Source organism: Dermacentor variabilis, unplaced genomic scaffold, assembly GCF_050947875.1.
Source record: "Dermacentor variabilis isolate Ectoservices unplaced genomic scaffold, ASM5094787v1 scaffold_12, whole genome shotgun sequence".
Classification (NCBI taxonomy): Eukaryota; Metazoa; Arthropoda; class Arachnida; order Ixodida; family Ixodidae; genus Dermacentor; species Dermacentor variabilis.
In genome coordinates, this window is record NW_027460280.1 from 1020792 (window position 1) to 1040853 (window position 20062).

Here is a 20062-nt window from a genome sequence, read left to right on the forward strand (position 1 = left end):
CACATCGAGATTTCATTTCTTTATTCAAACATTCAAACAAAAAATGCAGCATAGCCTGTCGTCTGCGCGGCTCCGCGCAACGCGCTTCCCGCAGCCGACGTCGTCTGCTCCGCAACCGTGCCGCCGCGCGCCGCGCCTGCGGCCTCCGAGATGGCAACAGACGCCATGGTAATCTCAGAGGCCGCAGCACGTGATCTAGGTTGCAGACGTTCGCCACAAGCGGCGCTCGTTGCCTTTTCGCGGAGGAGAGTAAAGGGAGAGGGCCAGGAACCGAGTTTACGGACAACGCGGCTGGCATCTAGTAAAGAAGGCATTGGTCCAAATCATGCTTTCCCGTCGAAATAGTGCCAATGTCAGCTTCTCTAGTATCGACGTCCTCAGCTATTCTGTGGAGCCGTGGAGCTACGGCTGAATATGTCGCATGCTATGGTGCGGAGTGTGCTATGCGCGTGATTGTGAGTTGCGTGAGCGCTGCTCTGGCAGCCTGAATTTATACAGCGTGTGTTCTCGATATGGTCGAGGACGGCCGGCACGTCACCACCAGTTCTGAATTCATTCACCGCATCAATGCCAAAAATTGCAAACTAGTTGCCTGCTTTGTCGTGGTTGGTTTCGTCGTATACCACGGCGTTATTCACTTGACGTACGGTATGGATGGCATTCTCGCGCGTTCGTGCACGCCTGTCTAGAATGCACGTTTAAGTGCTTTTTGTCATGAATCCAATATTTTTTTCTCTTGGCAGGAATTGACACGTGCAAGTGGCTGCTGAGCGATGGACGATTTCAAGGCTATCATGTGTGGCAACCGTACGGGTGTATGTTGCACACCTACACCAATGCGTAAGAATTTCACTCTAGGAACTGATAGTGGAGCAGCTGGCGGTGTGTCGTAATTTAATTATGCATTTTCAACAGCCCTTTAAGGGCACACTGATGTCAGCGCCTCACAATGGTCGTGCATTGTTCGGCTCTAGTGCAGCTCTGTTTGTTGCTGTACTTTCAGGGAATCCCGCATGTGCCTGCGCTACATCGCCTACTGGGGGGGCAAGAACCACATTGTGTTTGTGGGCGACTCGCGCATCCGCCAGCTCTACTGGGCCTTTGTGCAACAGGTGCAGCCGTCACCCGTCTCAGCTCCCCAGCAGGCACACCGGGACTTGCGTTATGAGGAGAAGGACCTACACCTCACAGTGGTCAGTTGAGCCCCAGAGTTTGTTACACAATATCCACAGACGGGCTTTTAAAAAGTGTAAACAATTAATGAACATTAAATGACTTTCATAAACGGGCCACTTCCTTTCTCAGGGAACCATTTTTGTGATAGACGTCAATCATTCGCATTCTAAAGAGCAACAAGTATCTTAACTATAACGTGATAAAGTGGAAGCTTGGGTGAGTTGGTGATTCAATATCGACATGACTGCACAGTGCAAAAAGACAAGGACAGAAGAAAGGACACGACACAGCGCCTGTGTTGTGTCCACCGTGCATACTAGGCTGCTATTAGTGAAAACTGCTCTATGTGCCCTAACATTCTTTTTTAAAATAAGAACAGCCACCTCAGCCGTAACACTGTAGCTGTTAGTTGCCAAAACGTGGAAAATTCTGGTTACCATTATGCATTGGTTCAATAGAAGCTTTATAAGTTGGCACAGAACACCCACGTAGTTTATAAAGTTGGCAGCAGTGCTGCTGCAGGTACGTGCGAGCAGCTTTGAAAAATTGGTCTACTTATTTCCATAACTTGTTGCAGGAGCAGTGCACTCACCAAAAACACTTATTCGTGGTAACAAGCATCCATTCCAACTCCTTTTGCTGGGAATTTGGGCCTATTACTCAACACTTGCAAGCTCAAGCAAGATGAATGTTGAAGCTTAGGCGAGTCGGTGATTCAATGTCGACATGACTGCACAGCGCAAAAGATGACAGAAGAAGACACAGCGCCTGTGTTGTGTCCTTTTGTCTGTCCTCGTCTTTTGTGCTGTGCGGTTGTGTCAATACTCAAGCAAGAGATGTTAAGTACTGCTGCCTCTACCGCTACTCATGTGTGTCAAGGTGACAACAGAAACTAAATCAGGTGCTGAGGCAAGGCACACACTTGACTATGCTGCCTAGAGTGCAATGAGATGTGCTGTTATGTGTGCCCCTGAGTACCTCTGATCGACACTGCACTTGTCAGCTTATGGCCATGACGAGCTAAATTCCATCGTATGGCCATGCCCTCGCTTTGTGGTATCTTTACTCTCTCAGTCCCTGTCGATTTATTGTGCGCTGTGTTCAAATAGACATGTATAACCAACTAACCCACCAGTTTGCCCTGGAACTTAATTCGGTTCTGCTGGAGAAGATCCAGCTCAGCTTTGGTGGCTGTTCTCTCTTGTGTGGCATGTGATTTGAAAGTCCACGAAGAACTGCCTGTAATTAATCCATTTGACCACTGGTGCCTGCAATAGTTTGTTTTTTGCCTCACTCATCCCTTGTGGCTGCAGTGAAATTTAGTTATATTGAAAACATGGATAAACACGTTTCATTTTAGGGAGGTTTCTAACTTCGTTATATAATTCATGCTCAGTTTAGGTCATAACTTCAGGTTACAACCTTATTTTATAAGTTCATGTCTATTGACATAAAGTCAAAAAGTGAAATGCTTCATTACATTAAGAAGTTCATTGTGGTGGTGTATTGCATAACGCCTTGTGGAAAACACAGTATTGCACAGTTTTGTAATGCCCTCGGGCTTTGCAAGTATTCATATAAATAAATGGCTTTAGGAGAAAGTAGTACATAGTACAGAAGAGAAAGAACTCTGACTTCGAACTGATCTTTATTTTTGAGAGGAGCAGAATATGTACACTGGCATATGGCAAAATGAAACTAGTGGTAACAGAGATGGAGTAAAAATGACCATAGCACGTGCCCACGATTGCGTAGCCAGGTAATGACGCTCTAGTCATGATAGTGCGATAGAAGGGATGCTTATGCAGTGGTCACCAATCTTGCAAATTCCTTCTGCTTCTATTATTTCACTTGTCAGCTGGAACCTGTGCCTTGCGAATACTATGCACAGAAGGGGGATGCAGCCACAATCGTGGCAGTGAATGCCATGAGGGCCCTGCACTGCATTATGCACACTATTTCGGTACTCACTGAGCCTGTCGCTGAGACATCTGCTGATCTGCCCAACATACCTTTTTCCACACGTTAGTTGGATCAAGTAAGTGACGTCTACTGCACAGGGGCCGAAGCGTGACTTGTGCTTGACAGAACACAATGAAATGTTAGTGCAAGGCGCGTCAACTTGATTGCACAGTTTTTGCAGTTTCTCAGGTGCTGAAAAAAAACTGTCCACACGCTGGCATGCTGACCAATCTTTTTCAGCCTGTGTTAGTTGTGTTGTAGAGTAGAATGACTGCCCCCACTCTTTACTGAGCTATCGTGCTTTTCAGGGTTGTCTCCTCATTTGACGATCTTTAGCAACTTCTCGGCCATGGCAGAAAGCAAGTGGTTTGGGTAGCCATTGTCTACCAGACGCCTCACCTGTTGTGCGAAGCTGCGATGCATTGTATTGGGGTAGGACCTCTTGAGGACATTGGCGAAGCAAAGGTTCTGAACTAACGTCGAATGGGCCGAGTTGAAAGGCAAAAGTGGTTTACCACTTCTTGGCTCATACATCCAGCAAACGTGAGTGGGCAACATTCAAGTTTACTATATCGAAGTTTAGCTGTTTAAAGGAATGTGTCTGTCTGCAATTTCAATAACTAAATTTCACTGCTTCCATGAATGAAGACGGGCAATAAATGAAAACTACTGCAGGGTGCGGGAGTGGACCCCGTTGCTTTGTGTGCGGCCATTCTCAACGTGAACAGAATTGTGGGTAAACAGTCCTCCCAGTCTGCTTACTGTTCATGGCCCAATGTATGTAACACTTTCTTAAGCACCGAGTGCATCTTCTCAATGCTGTTTGACTGTGGACGATACACGCAGCCGTGTATCACCTTTTTAGGAATATTGTGGTTCAGGCACTTGTAAATACCATCCCCTGGTCAGCCAGAACCTCTGCAGGAAAACCGATTTGTGCAAACATGGACAAAAGAGCATTGACTATCTCGGTGGAGCTCAGTTCCTTCAAAGGAATCACCTCAGGAAATTGGTTCAATGTTTGAATTACATCAGGTCTTAGGTTTGCAGAATAAGTCAGTTTCGCCTGACAGGTGAAGCACTGATTGTGGTAGCAAATTAGTAGGTAGCTATACGAATTAAGGATAGTAGTTTTATCAGCCCTATAGACTTGTAAACATTCGCTTACTAACTAAATTATCAATGACAGAATGTGAAAGTGCAACTGAACAAGGACATAGAAAGAAACAGAGGCAGCGCTGTCTCTGTCTGTCTGTTTCCTTCTACGTCCTCGTTCAGTCGTGTTTACACATTCCATCGGGGATTCAAACCAACTAGCCCACCAATGTGTTTTAACTAAATTAACAAGCACAGTGTCGTGCACGCGCGGGTAAACATGAACACATTTCGCTCGATGAGCGCGGAAACTCACTGTCAAAATGCTATAGTGAGGAATCGCGGAAGCAGCAACGAGCGAATTGACCTTCGTGCATCTCTCGCTTCACTGCAGATGAAATGTCGAAAGCACAGCGCATACGAAGCTACTGGCACAATGCGCACTCTGCAAACATCGGAGATCGCTTTGAAGATGAGGCCCGTGCAGGCGCGCACTTTGGCCACATTGCAGATCGCTTTCAAGATGCAGCACCCGCACGGCCGTAAGCAGCAGCCGCCAAAAAACACCCTAACTCCCTCGCTTCACCCCTGTGCCTCGCACACAACAGGGGAAGGTGCGCTTCCGGCCCACCTTCCTCGCTCGCGACCGTGTTCGCTGCTCGCACGCTTCCACTCACAGCGTGTGGCAACGACTTTATTGCCCTTGGACTTTATACGGAACCTCACAGTGACACCGATGTGAAAACACCCATGTACTTTGATTTAGGTGCATGTTAAAGAACCCCAGGTGGTCGAACTTTCCGGAGTCTTCTACTATTGCATGCCTCATAATCAGAAAGTGGTTTTGGCACGTAAAACCCCATAATTTATTTAAATATTACACCGATGCGATGGCAAAAATGCGTCTGGAATGTCCGTATAATTGTGCTTGCAATAATAAGCTGATAATCGCCAATATTTTCACAGGCTTGTGCTTGTGCACTCATCGGTATTCACATCTGTTCCCACTCGTGCTCGCATCATCTCACGTCCAATGAAAATCGCCAACCGACATTTGCTCCCGTTCACACTCGCATATTTCATCACTCAATAACGCCTTAGTGTGGAGCGAGATTGAGTCAGTGTACTCCTTATTGAATGTGCCAACCTATTCGGGAATCACGCAGTGTGAGTTTGCAAGTGCGCTGCAAGGTCAGTGAACTTCGCTAATAATGTCATAATAATGGCGTCTAGAGTAGGATGAATATTCTCAAGATTACTGGGCCAATACATGGTCAGTTGTGACTGCTGCTGTGCGGCACTTGGCTAGCTATGGTTCTTGGCGCTTGCTTTGAAGTGGCCGGAGCTGATCATAATTCACCATGTTATCATTATCTGCTCATCACATGAAATAATTTATGGTTTCATTCTGTTATTATTAAAGCGAAGCTTTCTTTGCCCCTTCCTTCGACTTTCCCCTGCTGCTGCTCCTGTGGCTTCTGAGGCTGCTGTGGCTGCTCATGTCTGGCACACCGTATACACACCAGAGCGTGTGTATACATGACAGAATTGCGGGGGAGAGGAAAGCTCCCTGGGCATAGCCACATTCGCCTATTGACAGCTATAATTATCTGTGACAACCTTAAAAAGCATTGCAGAAACTGCAGCCCTTCCCTTTCTACTAATGTGCGAGTCCAGAGGGGACATAGATAGAACTGTAGAGAGGAAGGAGAGACAAGGGGGGGAGGACACGTGAAAAGGCAAAGAAACACTACTACTACATGACAGCGGTTGCGGGGAAACTGGATAAGCTTAACTTCAAGGTACTGTACAGTACATTGCTGCAGTTTAGAAATAGCACCATGCAAACATGTCAAGTGGACAAATTACGCAATGCTGCAGAAGCAGAGCCGCATTAATTAAAACACACCGCAAAGTCCAGGCAACAGTACGGAAGTGGTCGACCGTCAAATCAACACTTCTGTGCCCACTGCGCTCGTTTTGCAGCTATGGCATTGCTAGAGGTCGCGGACTTGATCCCGACCGCAGCAGCTGCATTTCGACGGGGGCAAAACAGAAAACGCACGTGCGCTTAAATTTTGGGACATGTTAAACTGCGTCACGATGTCAAAATTAATCCGGAGTCCACTGCTATGGCGTGCCTCATAATCTGATTCTGGTTTTGGCATGTACAGCCCCATGATCCAATTCAAGTTTAATACTTCTGCCAAGATGCGATGTGCCATGTGAGGTTATGACAATGCTCAACCCTCTCAGAGGTTATGAAATATGGCTCACAACAGTGCCTCAAGCAAACACCTCTCCCTTTGTGTTCTGTGTACTATGCAGACAAACAGCAGTGGTGCCTGCAAGATAATGTTTAACATCAACTCGCCACTCTCGTGTTAAACTAAATGTTTGAAGAAATTAAGCTTTCACCGTCAACATCACCGCTAATTATCGTCAAAGCAACCACCATAGAAAGCTTCGCTTACATTGATTCCCACAGTGCGTGGGATCTGTATAATTTTTAGACACAAATCAACTAGTCAAAACGTAAAAGGAAAACAGAACACAAAGTTTGCAGTCGGTGGTCTTGTAAAGGGGTCCTGAACCACCCCTTGGGCTTGGCGAAAAGGCGTAATCCTGGGATGGCATACGCTGCTGTGAACATCTCGGCCAGGTTTCGCAATCGTGCGTGGCATGTGGAGCTCGCAAGTAGAGCGAGAAGTCAACTTTCTCTAAAACGCTCTTTTCAACAGAAGCCTGCTCCTAACTCTTTTTCTTGAGGCTTTATTTCGTAATATAGTGGATTCCCTTATGCGGCTGCTATTGGCCAATAGCTGACGTCAATCAACAAGGGTGTTTAGATTGGTGTGCTTCTTCCTTCTGTTACTGGGTATATTTATTGACGAAGTTTAATAAACAGGCTGAAGTAAGTGAAAGTCTGCTTTAGAATTTCTATATTAAGTACTTCCGGAAGAAGCTGACTCTCGTGTGCTCACGCTCGGCCATGGCTGCCCGCGTAGAAATGAAACTTTGGCCACCCTGCTTATCGGTCTTGTAGCCGTTGGGTCTCGCTAATTTCGACTAGTTTTGGACGCTCAACTACCCTCGAATTATGTGAAACTTAAGGTCGGACCACATTCCTGGCTGCTCCTGGTTAGAAGCCTTGGCAGACTTATGGATAGTGCTTCAAAATGCCCAAGTTGGATGTGGCTACTATCCGTCGGTCAAGCTGGTGAAGGTCCAAAGCCGTTCTGCACCACATAACACGGTCAGACTGGTGCATATGAGTGCGAGCACGTGCTCAAGCCCTGCCGTGCACAAAGCAAACGCTGCGCACACGCACCACAGTTGCATGTAGCTGCGGTCTGCTGCGTAGCGTGGATACTGCGGCCGCCAAGGGGTGCCATGATGACTCCACTGGCTAAGCGCACCGTGGCTCGCCGAGTACAGCCGTGTTTGGCTTACATTTGGCGTGTCGTAGGCGCCAAAATCGGAAGCAGTGGCGTCTACGTTAACAACCAAAATCAAATTTGAACTGCACACCAAGGTGAAATTCAGTAGGCAGAGCGTTGTAGACACGCCCCGCTCTGTCATAACTTACGCAGTGCAAGGTATTGAAGAAGAAGCGGAAGCGCTGCGAAGGGTGTGTTTGATTGCCAATAAGTCCACTTCTGCTGAATGCTTAGAAGTACCTTTTGCGCCAAGGTGTTTCTGAAATAGCCTCTTTTATCTTCAAATGTATTTCTCCACTTCTGTAAAAAGTGGTTCAGGGCTCCTTTAAGTATAACTTTCTCAAGCTCTTCTGAACAAACAGGCAGGATAGAAATGGGTGGTAATTGCAAAAGCAGTTTGTCACCTTTCTTAAATATTACAACTTTGACACATTGCATCTTATATGGAAATACTCTTGTGAGGCATATATTGAAAATATGTACCCATCAGTGTGGAGTTATGTCAATAACATATTTAACTGGAGTTATTTGAATGCCTGGCATGTCGATAGATTTACTGTTATTTAATGGGACAAAAGAGCAAGACTGCTCCACTCTCAATAGCTAAATAAATAAAGAAAGAAATTGTGTGCTCGTTCCAAAATTTTATTGCTGCACCAAATACAATGTGGGTGTTCGCCTAGAAGGACTTAGGGCAGCTTTGCAGTATCAGACTGAAACAAATCAATAGGAGCTATGACGAAGCAGGTAAGACAAGAGGCAACCTCCGGTTGTCTCTTTCACCAGCACCGTGGCCATTGCCTTCAATACAGCTGATACGTTCAAAGATGAGAGTCATAATGAGCATGACAAAGATGCCCATGAAGAAACTAATAGACGGAATGCCAAAGTGACACGAAGGCTCTGCTGAAACGCCTGATAGATATGGAAGCACTGTCTGCGGACAAGTAAAGAGTGCACAGTAGATGAAATTTTACGTGTATTCACATTCTCTGTGTACCAGAGCAGAATTATGTGGCATGCACTGCAATTGAGGCGTATTTTTTTCTTCATCAGCCTGGTTACGCCCACTGCAGGGCAAAGGCCTCTCCCATACTTCTCCAACTACCGCGGTCATGAATTTTTTTCATATTCATGTCATATTTTTTTCAATACAAGCCAAATCCAGAAACTGAAACTAACTCGTATTTTTGCCTATGTGGGTGGTCCGCACAGCAACGATATGCTGCAAACATAGCCGTCAAAACAAAATGAGCCAGTTTACAAAGAGCTCACTGTAAGAAAAAATGCATTTCGAACAAGAAAAGTTGCAGTTTTGCCCGAAATCTGAACCACCAATTGTGGACGCAAATTAGTTGATAGCTAAACCAAGTAAGGATAGTAGTTTTATCGGCTGTATAAACTTGTAAACATTCACTTACTAATTAAATTAACAAGCATGGTATCACGCGCACAAGCAAACATGAACACATCTCACTCTATGAACGCGGAAACTCCTGTCAAAATGCTGGAGTAGGAAGAGCGGAGGCAGCAGGGAGCTAGCTAATTGACCTACGTGCCGTGTCTCACACCAGTGTGAACTAAGCCGTGAAAACATAGTGCGTAGGCATACTCTGTCCCCGTCGCAGATGGCTTCCAAGGTACAGCGGCCCAGGCGGGCGCTTGTCCCTGCCTGGGCCAACATGTGATTTGTGATGGGCGAAATAGTGATTCATGGACTAAGTTTGTGTCATGCAAATAAACAGGACAAGAAAAAATGCAAAACGATGTGGACAGGTGCTGCGCAAGTGCACAAATAAGCAAAATGTTTCTAAGTGCAGACTTATCAGAAATACATCTGTGAAAGGTTGGCTTTGACACTTTCCGCCTGTCATTCAGTGTTGACGGAAGATATTTAGCTCAAAACTCCGTACTTGGTACCTAAACTGAGCAATAAAAAATTCATTGTGTTGCCTGTAGGGAACGGTCATCCATAAAGCGTCAAGTAGATTGTGTTGGTTACTGCTAAAAGTTTTCCCATTTTACTGCAAAACTTAAAGGCAAGGGACTTCATTAATGTTTTTTTTTTTTCGATGTGTATGACATCGAGGTAGCTTGGAAGAAAGATATTAAAAAGAAAATGAGCCAGAAGTGCTATTTTGTAACTATAAAAGCTAAATCCAATCTTGGAGCCTGATTTATTGTTAAAATATGAACATAATTTTTCCCTACTGACCATGTGGTAGCTTGTGTTACTTGTACAGTTTGTCTTGTTGATATGAACGCTTCAATTTCCCAGGAAAATCATTCATAATGTGTGTTGTCCATAATAACGAATCAAGATAAAAAAAGAAGTGGCCCTTTATTGACGAGTGTTGCCTACAAGCAACATAGCAGAAAAACATTTTTTTTATTCCTGAGTTTCGCCATTGAGTAAGAAGTTTCTAGCTATATATTTTCAGCCAACACTGAATGGCAGGCAGCAAGCATAATTTGTTGGCTTAGAGCATAAATGTAGGATGTGGAAGAAGTTTGGCACACAACCCGCTTTCTTTTGAAAGCATGGCCACCACTGCTGCAAGATATCCGGCTGCAGTGGTGCCATACATGGGATGTAAAGCAAATGAAATGCACACTCATGATTCACATAGAGTGAGAGCTGTCTATTCCAAACAAAGCCGTAGGTGGCTTGGGATGAAGCCTACTTATAGTTTTCTATCTGGGGTTTTCCCCCTACTGCTAAAAAAAATTGCACAATCTTTTCATTGATTATGCTTCTTCTCGATGTGTTTTGCACATTTGGATAGAAAATAAGCATTTTCTCTAGGTATTTATAGGTGCCGTCAATAGAGAGTGAAGTTATTAGTGTAAGGAAAATGCGACTATCCTTGATTCAGTCAAAAAATGAGAGTTTGCACTGATGACCCTACTTTGGTGTCCAGGAAGCACAACACACCATCAGCTACTCGAAGCGCAATGTTTAGCATGCCCCTCTTGTTGCCCTGACACCTGCCATCAACTTTTTTCACCAAAAGGTGTTCAACCTTTACATGCCAGGTTTTCTGTTATCGGCACATACGTGTACCGTGCCCTGCTCAGCTTTTCTAGCCGTACCTTCACTAGCTTTTTTTGTTGAGGAAGCTGGTTTATGTTTCACGCCTACCATTGTTTTTTATTACGCCTTCTAGTAACTAGAAATCGTCCAACCTTGCCTTTCAGATCAACACAACAAAGGTGAAAAGCTGGGCCAAGGGAGCCAAGTGGGGGTGGGAAGGGCCTTGTATAATCACCATTCTTCCTGGTCTTCCTGACTCTCTTTTCTTTTTGTCCCCAGCCATGCGCTGCTTCCATCAAGTTTTGAAGCAGTGTCCATAACAAGAGAAAAACGCATACATTTTTCAGTTTTGTCCCTGGAAAGGCTGTTCATAGTCTGGACTGCGAGTGTCTCTATTAATGGAGCAGAAATGCATGGCAACTGACCAGTCACTGACAGTGTTGTCTATATTTCGGGGTGTCGATAATAAGGGGCTCCATATTAACGAGACATGAATGTATCATTGTTGGGATAGGTGATAGGCTTACATCAAACTTTTGCCTGTTTCTTCAGACTGTCTGTTTGGCTCAATATGAAAAAAAAAAAAAAAGCTCCTCAATTGGTGGTCACTTATTCAGTACTCATAACAGCGACCAGGACAAGTCAGATGCACCAAGGGGGAGTACTTTCACATATCTCTTGCTGAAGTGTAGAGCCCCTCACTCCTTTTTTTGCTGCTGGTGTAAGCTGCACATCTCCCCCCCCCCCCCCCCCCAAATCTTGTTTCCTCTTAATTGCTTGATTTCGCTGACATGGTGCAAAAAATCATGTTAAAAAATCAATTGTGTTTTGTTGTTCAATCAAAGAATTTTCACTGTGAAAATGAGGGAAAAAGTTGGGGAAGAAGAAATTTGCTAGACACTCTGCTTGAGTAGTTTCAAAAGTGAACAAACAGTGCTTTTCAACATTTCACTGAAAGAGTTGTAGGTCAGTAATGACCTTTGGGCAGTGTAAGTGTTTCTGCTCCCAGTATGCGATTCATTTATGCGTGGCAGATTTGAGAGCACTGCATTTGTGGTGGGCAGGCTTCCACAAGGGTCTTTTTCATGTTTTGCTGAATTTCTCTAGAAGAAAATGATTTTTGCAAGTAATGCTTAATCAGACAATTCATCGAACAATTTTCTCATTGGAAGCTTTTCTCTAAATTCATTATATGCCAAATAATCTTGACTAGTTTGACTGAGTAAAATATAGTATGACTAGCTCTGTTGGGGATGGCAATAATCTGCAGTTGATTGTGCCCTCCTATAGTGCGCATAGGAGACACGTTGTGTCAACCATTTTTGTTCACTGATCGACGAATAGATTCCAGATGTCGGTGGGGTGTTTGCAGGAATTCCTCTGGCGTCCACTGATGGATGGCTCACTACGTTCAGCGGGTGCACGCTGGCTGCAGCGTGCACAGCGGCCTGCCCTCATTGTGCTGGGCAGTGGCACTTGGGCCATCAAGCAGAGCAATGGCAGCCGGGCTATGCTGGCCGAGTATGCGGCCAATGTGAGCCGGCTGGTGCCACTCTTTGACCGGCTGGCCAATGGCTCCCGCGTCCTTTGGATGCTGCAAGACCCTGTGCAGGCGGACCGGCTGAGCCCCAGCCGCCGGGCCATCTCCAATGAGCTCATTGATGCATACAACCAGGCAGCTGTGCACGCACTGTAAGCAGTAGGCTTTCGTTAATTTAACTCCAGCTAATTTGATACATTTTTACGGCCCATAACTTTTTCAGTCCTGAAATTGGCCGTCACTGTATAATTGGAACTGGTGACCCAATCAGCTGCAGTGTCTGTCACGGCGATGCTTGTGCACTTTTTATAACTTCTTGTCCATAGAAGATCATGTATTAAAACCTGATTATAACCAAGTGTGTTTAGCCAAGGTTGACGACTGGGCGTGTTGGTATAGCATATTAGAGGTTGGATTGCGCAACATTTTGACAAGACACACAGAAGAGAAACACACACCACAGAGCGCTACTTGCAACTATCGTTTTATTCCCTTTTCGATAGAATAAATACAGGAAGATACTCGGGGGGGGGGGGGGCGGTAGCGACAAAAATAAATGTTTTGACAAACGTGGTCATCTACCAATGCCAAGCCGGCTTTGTCAGGTGATCGTTTTTTGCTGCACTTGTCATCACAAAAAAAAGGGAACAAGAACAAAATTTCAGATTGGCGCGTGAGGAAATCTATTTCCTTTCTACTAAGGGAGACTGAGGGCGTGCTCACGCACATACTTCCCAAACGCGCAATCTCAGTGGCTTCGATTATCTCTCGCGTTGTTTGGCTGCCATCTTTGCTCACAATCTTACGATTCTTAAAGAATGGCCGACATCCGCAATCTCTACAATGTATCCCAAGGTGTCCGGCGACTGCTTTTGAAACGTTATAATCATGCTCTTTTTATCTTTCGTTCAAACATCGTCCAGTCTGTCCGATGTACTTTCTGCCGCACTGAGGTGAAAGGGAATATACCACTCCCTCAGTGCAGTCGACAAACTTTTTTCAGTGTGAGCGCACATGAGCGCTGACAGGTTGGCATGACTTCTTTCCTGCCCGTGGCTGTGCATATGCAGCCAGTGCTTTGAGAGGTAATCTGCCACGTTGGCAAAGAGTGGGCATGCCGAGATGGCGTGGCATCATGTGCGCTGTCTTCCCATGCATTTAGTACCGGAGGTTGTGTAATCTTGAGCTTTGGAGGTGCATTGAAGTGAGAGGCGGCTCCCAGCTGCCAGTGTTTTTCATGATAGTGTTTTAGCTTCTACAACTCTTGTGCTGTACTGTACGAAAATATCTTGCCCATAAGCACTCTCTCTAAGTGTGCTGAAGTAATTTTAACCTCGAAGATGACAGCAAAACCAATTAAAATCGCAAGAAAAGCACCGCAGTTGATGGCGTGATTACTTGGCCAGACCAAAACACAGTCGTGGTTTTGCGCCGTGTGCTGAGGAAAAATATTCGAACATAATCTGTAAGGTATGACTGTGCACTCACTCCTAAAATGTGCTGGAACAGTGTACGGCTTGCCACAGGGAATGTGCATGTACTACTTGCATGTTTTTATGATTGCTGAAAACGCTTTTCCACAGGGAATGCACAAAAGGCAACCCACTCAAATTATCACTTTTGTTCACATGGGTGGGTCGGGTATGACACAAAAATTCCAACTCAAAATCACCCTTACATTACATAGCTACGAGCTTATCGGCGTATCATGTATGTTCACTTTATTACCTTAAAGACCCCCAATATGGGGGTGTTACATAAGGGGTGGGTACAGGTATAAGTAATTGAATAAAAAAAAAAAATTATTTGTTAAATATGGCAGTTATACAATCAGAAAATGTAGATGGACAAGTGGTTGCAGGGATGTCGTGTGGAAGGCCATTCCAGTCTGTGGCTAAGCGAGGAAGGAATGATACAGCAAACATTGTAGTACGAGTACGTGGATGGGCAACTTGCAGGGGATGACCAATGTGGAGTGAAATGCATGCCGGAGGGCTGATGTAGGGCGGAATATGAAGTGAGCTGAAAAAAAAGTGTTGGAGCAAACATACTCTGGCGATTTGATGACAAGCAAGATTTGTGAGACCGGATATCACTTTTAAAGATGACATGCTGGTATTGTATGAATAGCATGAATTAATTAATCTAGTGACGCGATTCTGTAGCGATTCTAGCGAAGTTATCAAATAGATTTGGTTACGGCTCCAGATAGGGCATGCATATTCTAGTTTCGTTCGTACCAGGGACGTCTATGCGAAGTTTTACATTTGGTGGTGCGTGGTGCAGGTGCCATTTTAAAAAAACCAAGGGTTCTGTTAGCTGATGATAGGATGTTTGTGACATGTGCATTCCAGGTTAGGTCTTCGCACAAGGTTATGCCCAGGTATTTGTAAGAACTGGTTAATTATACTACGATGCCAGAGATTAAGGGAAGAAAAGGGGGTTGCGTTTGCTGTGAAATGACACATGTTTGCATTTAGCAGGTTCAAGTTCCATGAGCCATTGGCTGTACCAGTCTTGTAAACAGAAGGAATAAAACGACGTCTTGTAAACAGGTTAGGTCGTTTTGGAGAGCTAGCTGATCGGATGTGTTTAGTAACTGCGGTACACAATGCAGTCATCGGCCAACATGCTGATGTTACAGGAAACATGTGTGGCTAAGTCGTTTATATATATATAAAAAATAGAAGGGGACCAAGCACAAATACGTGAGGGACGCCTGATGTTACCGGAAGGCGATTAGAAACTTGGTTATTAACATAGACGAACTGAGAGCAGTTTGCTAAAAATTATTTTATCCATTGTTATACATTAGGGTGTAAATTTAACTAGGGAAAATTTAAGCAATAAGCGTTTGTGAGACACTTTGTCAAAATCCTTAGCGTAGTCCAGAGCGATTACGTTAGTTTGAACATTAGAAATCAAGATTGATATGCGGATGATGAATGAAAATGGCCAATTGTGTTTCGCAGGACAATCCCTTATGAAACCTGTGCTGAGAGAGATAAAGAAAATGGTTCGAATCAAGAAAATTCAGTATGTGAGAATAACTGACATGCTCCATGATTTTGCATGGCACACTAGTTAGAAAAAGGGACTGTAACTAAGAGGTTACTCTTTGTTACCTGATTTGAAGACCAGAATGACCTTTCCCACTTGCCAGTCACTGGGTATGTTACCTGTGTGCAGTGATTGCTCAAACAGTAGCAATAAGTATGCCGCGGAGACGTGCCGAGTATTTTTTAAGAGCTTGGAAGTGATTTTGTCAGTACCCGACGAGGATGACGGCTTAATGTTTTCGATAATACAGGCGATTCCATGTGTAGAAAATGTAATTCATGGCATTGGTGGCATTGGATAAGCAGTTACGACAGGTAGTGGTATGTCAAATTCTTTAGTGAAAACGGATGAGAATGCGGTGTTAAATATGTTCGCGCATTCAACGTCACTGACCACATGTCCAAGTGCATTAGTTAGAGTGATAGTGCGTGTCTGTTGAGGGTTTAGTATTTGCCAGAATTTTTGCGGATTGTTGGTAAATATCCTCGGCAATTCTGTTCCAAAAAATGTCTGTTTAATGCTCCAAACGGATTGCAGATACGTATCCTCAGCCGCATAATACTTGTTCCGTGCGTATACGCTTGGGTTGAATTTTGCTGCGCAGAATAAGGGTGTTTTCAAGAGTTTATGAAAGTCTTGGAGAACCATGGGTTATTATGGTTGGCACGAAATGTTATAGTGGGAATACCGTATTTACTCGCATAATGATCACACTCGCATAATGATTGCACCCCTGAATTTTGTCGTCAAAATTCGATTTTTTAAATTTCCCGTATAATGATCGCACCCCGAACTTGCTGCAGCAATATGTCGTGTGCCAAGTCTAGCGAATGATGATCGCGCTTACCATCTGTGGAATGCTACGCAAACTACTCTTCAAGACAAACCAAGCGGGCTGCACGCACCACACATTCTTAAGTAGGTGCCTCATTTCATTACTTTCATCACTTTCCGCACTTCCATGACTAAAAAAAAGTAGCAACCGAACTTACCTTTATTATGTGTAGGCTTTATAATGGTTGTGGTCAACAGCAACAACAAAAAAGGCGCCTTTCGATTCTTCTCATCTGCACTTGTGGGCACGCAGCAAATCGCGATCGGCAACGATAGTAGCCACATTTACACTGATACGTTAAAAGTGTACCCTATTCATACGCCGACGCTTGTAACACAGCTCAGATATTCACCCACCCTGTGGGGAGCACACGCGCCCATCTTCCCCCGCGCCGTCGCGTCGAGAGCCGGCATAGACAGGGGAGAGGCGCACTATCCTGATTCTCCCTCGCTCTCGCGACGCGCGCGCGCCCTTCCTCCCCGACTTGCGGGCAGGTACCTGACGGGCGAGGAGGACATTCCCCTCGCCCAGGTAAAAAGGTACAAAACAGCGCGACCGGGGGAGACCCTCTCTCTCTGAGGCCGGACCTCTAACCTGCCGGACTGGAGTACCTGCCGCAACCCGTGAGTGACCCCGTTGCCTGACTATCCCGGGCAACGAGGCCAGCCTATTTATTATTATTCCAGAGAGGACGTCCCTCTGCCAGTGTTCTTTATTGCCGGTAGCAATAAACATTCTTACAGTTGACGCCGCTGGTTGCCTTATTCTTTCGAACCCGACGTAGCCACGATTCCCGCGCTACGGGTTGGGGAGTAACACAAAGCGACTGCGTGGGGCTAGATCCAGAGCTCGCCTTCAGCCCTAGCCGCACACAGAGTGGAACCCCAACAACCCTTAGTGGAAACGTGCCGTATTAGGATAGTAGTGAAGACAGATGCCGCAGTTTCTGCAGCATGCTGGCCATGTGTTTCTATGTCACTGGCAGCTAAGCGCGCCCATCTGTTTCTCTCCCCTTAAAGTGGACATGGCTACGTTATTGCCGCACACTTGCCGATATTAACGATATTATTGATTACTGATACGGAAGAAACTGTTTCAATGCACATAATATGCTCACGAGAAGAAGAAAAAAATCGCATTCGGCGCGTTCGGCTTGCTCTGCCGGCCGCCATTTTTGTTTTGGTGTCCCGCAGCAAACGCGGGATAAAAAAATTTTTTTTTTCTTTTCGTGGGAAATTTAACTTCCGTAATGATCGCACCCCTGATTTTGCGTCAATTTTTCTGAAAAAAGGTGTGATCATTATGCGAGTAAATACAGTAAATTCGATCACTAGTTCTGTCATTTTAGTTTTGAAGGTTAGCCATTTATCTTGAGCAGATGGGTCATGAAAGCCTGCTTCAAAATTTGGAGAAAGAAGCCTGCAGTTGATTATTGATGGCTTCATAATTACCTCTGTCATTTAAGCGAATAATTTTGAGGCAAGTTTGGCATTGTTCCGGTATAAAGGTGAAGGTGGGCATGCAAGACTTTATGATTGCTAATTTCGCGGAGATATGTAAGAGATGATAAACTTTCTGGATGATTAGTTAGTATCAAGTCCAGAACGTTTGAAGAGTCACGTGCGACGTGTGTCGGTTCTGTGAACAATTGGGTGAGGTTAAAATTTAAATACACATAAAGTCCCTTGTTTCTGCACTGCTTGTTGCCATTATGTTTTGTATCGCAGTTAAAGTGCTGTTGATTTGCTTGAGTGAATGCAACAAGCGGTTTGCACGCAGCACGCACAGAGCATGAAAAGTCCTCCCCAATGCTATAATTAGTTCCCTTTAGCGTAGTGCCATTAAAAAGGATTAACTCTTTGGTTTTGAAGAAGGCAAATTCCACTATTATCGGGCGAAAGTGCCCGGTTGAGTGGCATCCAAGATGGGGAGCATGCTCAGTTTCTTTTGATTCGATTGTTAATTTGAGAGTTTCACAGCAGTGGCGGAGAACTACTACTTCGGATTTGGCATATGCTTCTAATGGATTCATGTCCTTAAGATTATAAAAATATAAGTTGTTATGGCATGAACGATTCTTGGCGTCATCTAGGCAGGCTTCCATAGAAAAGCAACACCGGGGGCTTGGCAGCTGCAGAAGACAATAGTTGCTAAATTTTTTACTAAAAAGGCAGTACGCTTGACTGACCTGCATGGCAAAAATCAGCGGGTTGGATGACAGTATCGTGGCACAGCCACCGAGCCCGCAGGGTGCCGTGCGCGGTTGTCGCAGCTTTATAGGTGTAGGCACGCCAGTTGTAGTTGATGACAGTGGGGCGGGCCAGGTTAAGTCGATGGTCAGCAGCTCTGGTGGCGGCACTGGCAAGCACATTGAAGCAAGCGTTTGGCAAGAAGGGCCACCATAGCGCTCCAAACGGAATGGCTCGGTGAGAGCCATGGAGTACGAAAATGCACGCAGGAGGGCAAAAAAGAGCATCTTGGTGACGAGGGGAGCAAACACCTACTTGGCAATCAGCGGGTTGGATGACAGTATCGTGACCACCGAGCCCACAGGGTGCCATGCACGGTTGTCGCAGCTTTATAGGAGTAGGCACGCCATTTGTAGTCTATCACAGTAAAGCCCCTCAATCTCCCAAAGTAGCGCCATCCACTTCCCTCCTCCTCCGCTCGGTGCGTCCTCGACGGTGACGCCCCCGATGCTGGGCCTGCCGTAGCAGACGACGGCTAACACGCTACGGGAGGAAATCCGCAGAAAAGTTCGTTCGAGCCCTGCAGAGCAGTTTTTTCAATCGAGATCTTTCTTCGTCAGTCGGCAACTGGCCTTTAAAATTTCGTGTTGGAATTGCGGAAGAAATAGAGAAAAGGACCATTATTCAAGGCGTATTTAAGGCATAAAGCACGTGACGTTGAGAGTTCGTGTTGCTGAAACACGATGCAAGCTCATGGTGTATTCAAACGCGCGTGATTACCAAAGTTTCAGGTGTTGACAGCGTGAAAGTATGTGTACGTGGTTTCGTAGGTTCATTTGCGTACCTGCAGGATACTTTTGTTCGGCCGGCGCGTGAGAGATTCCGGCTGTGTGCGGTCAGCAATGCCTGGCAACAGGGCAGTTTTTTTCATTGCGGGTGCTTTAGTAATCGCGACGATATATTGTTTTTTTTTTTACAAGTACTGCTCCAGGAGGGCACATGTAATGGCTAACGGAGGCCTCTGAAGAGCCCGTGACATTACAATAAAGCATGCGGCGCAGGGAGTGTTCACATACAAAATTGGCTGTCCGCGATCTTATACCCCTTTGGCATGCACAGGCTTCGGCGAGCCCCATCCAGCCCTGGTCCTAGCTTTGGTGTTCCCGTTAGCGCTATGGTGCCCTGGAGGCGCCGTCAATAATATGAAATAATGACAAGTTGTTACAACTAGTAAATAAAATTTATTGAAGTAATACAATCGCGCCGAGGCGCCAACTTCTAAAGCAGTGCTAGCGCACCAGCGCGAGTATTATGAAAAGCCAACGAGGAATTTACCGGCCCACGTACGACTCTACGATCAAAGTGCACGTTAAGCCTCCCCAGGCGAGCTAGATAATGTTATCTGGAGCCATCCACTACGACCTCCATCCTAGCTTTGGTCGTTTTGGAACGTTAAAAACGTAAATCACCACAAACCAAATCAATACATGCGGGCGTACATCGAAGCTAAAAGACTGCATCGTAAGTCATAGTGAGCCTTGAAAAAGCGTCGAGAATGTGCCAACTTCTGGTGGAGCTCAAAACACACCCCGAATAAAGTCGCTTTTATGTCACAGGCCAGCTGCAGATGCGTGCATTTCACCGCAAGACGAAAATACATGAAACAAATAGAGCACATTCGAAAAAAAAGTCAACCAACGTGCTAAAAACCACGCAGAGCATGAACACACA

The 20062-nt window shown here is 45.4% G+C and overlaps 1 protein-coding gene across 3 annotated transcripts in view; it reads left to right on the plus strand.

The window, feature by feature from the left end:
* The first annotated feature begins 344 nt into the window (after positions 1-344).
* LOC142566004 (N-acetylneuraminate (7)9-O-acetyltransferase) overlaps positions 345-20062 on the plus strand; it is a 213950-nt gene continuing 194232 nt past the window's right edge. Inside the window, exons 1-4 of one of the 3 annotated variants that reach the window (XM_075676685.1) lie at positions 345-648; positions 744-840; positions 1004-1193; positions 12080-12399. In XM_075676685.1, coding sequence (XP_075532800.1) covers positions 513-648; positions 744-840; positions 1004-1193; positions 12080-12399 — 743 coding nt within the window. In that variant the 5' untranslated portion in view covers positions 345-512. The remainder of the gene's footprint in view (positions 649-743; positions 841-1003; positions 1194-12079; positions 12400-20062) is intronic. The other 2 variants (XR_012824953.1, XM_075676684.1) reach the window with 2 other exon arrangements.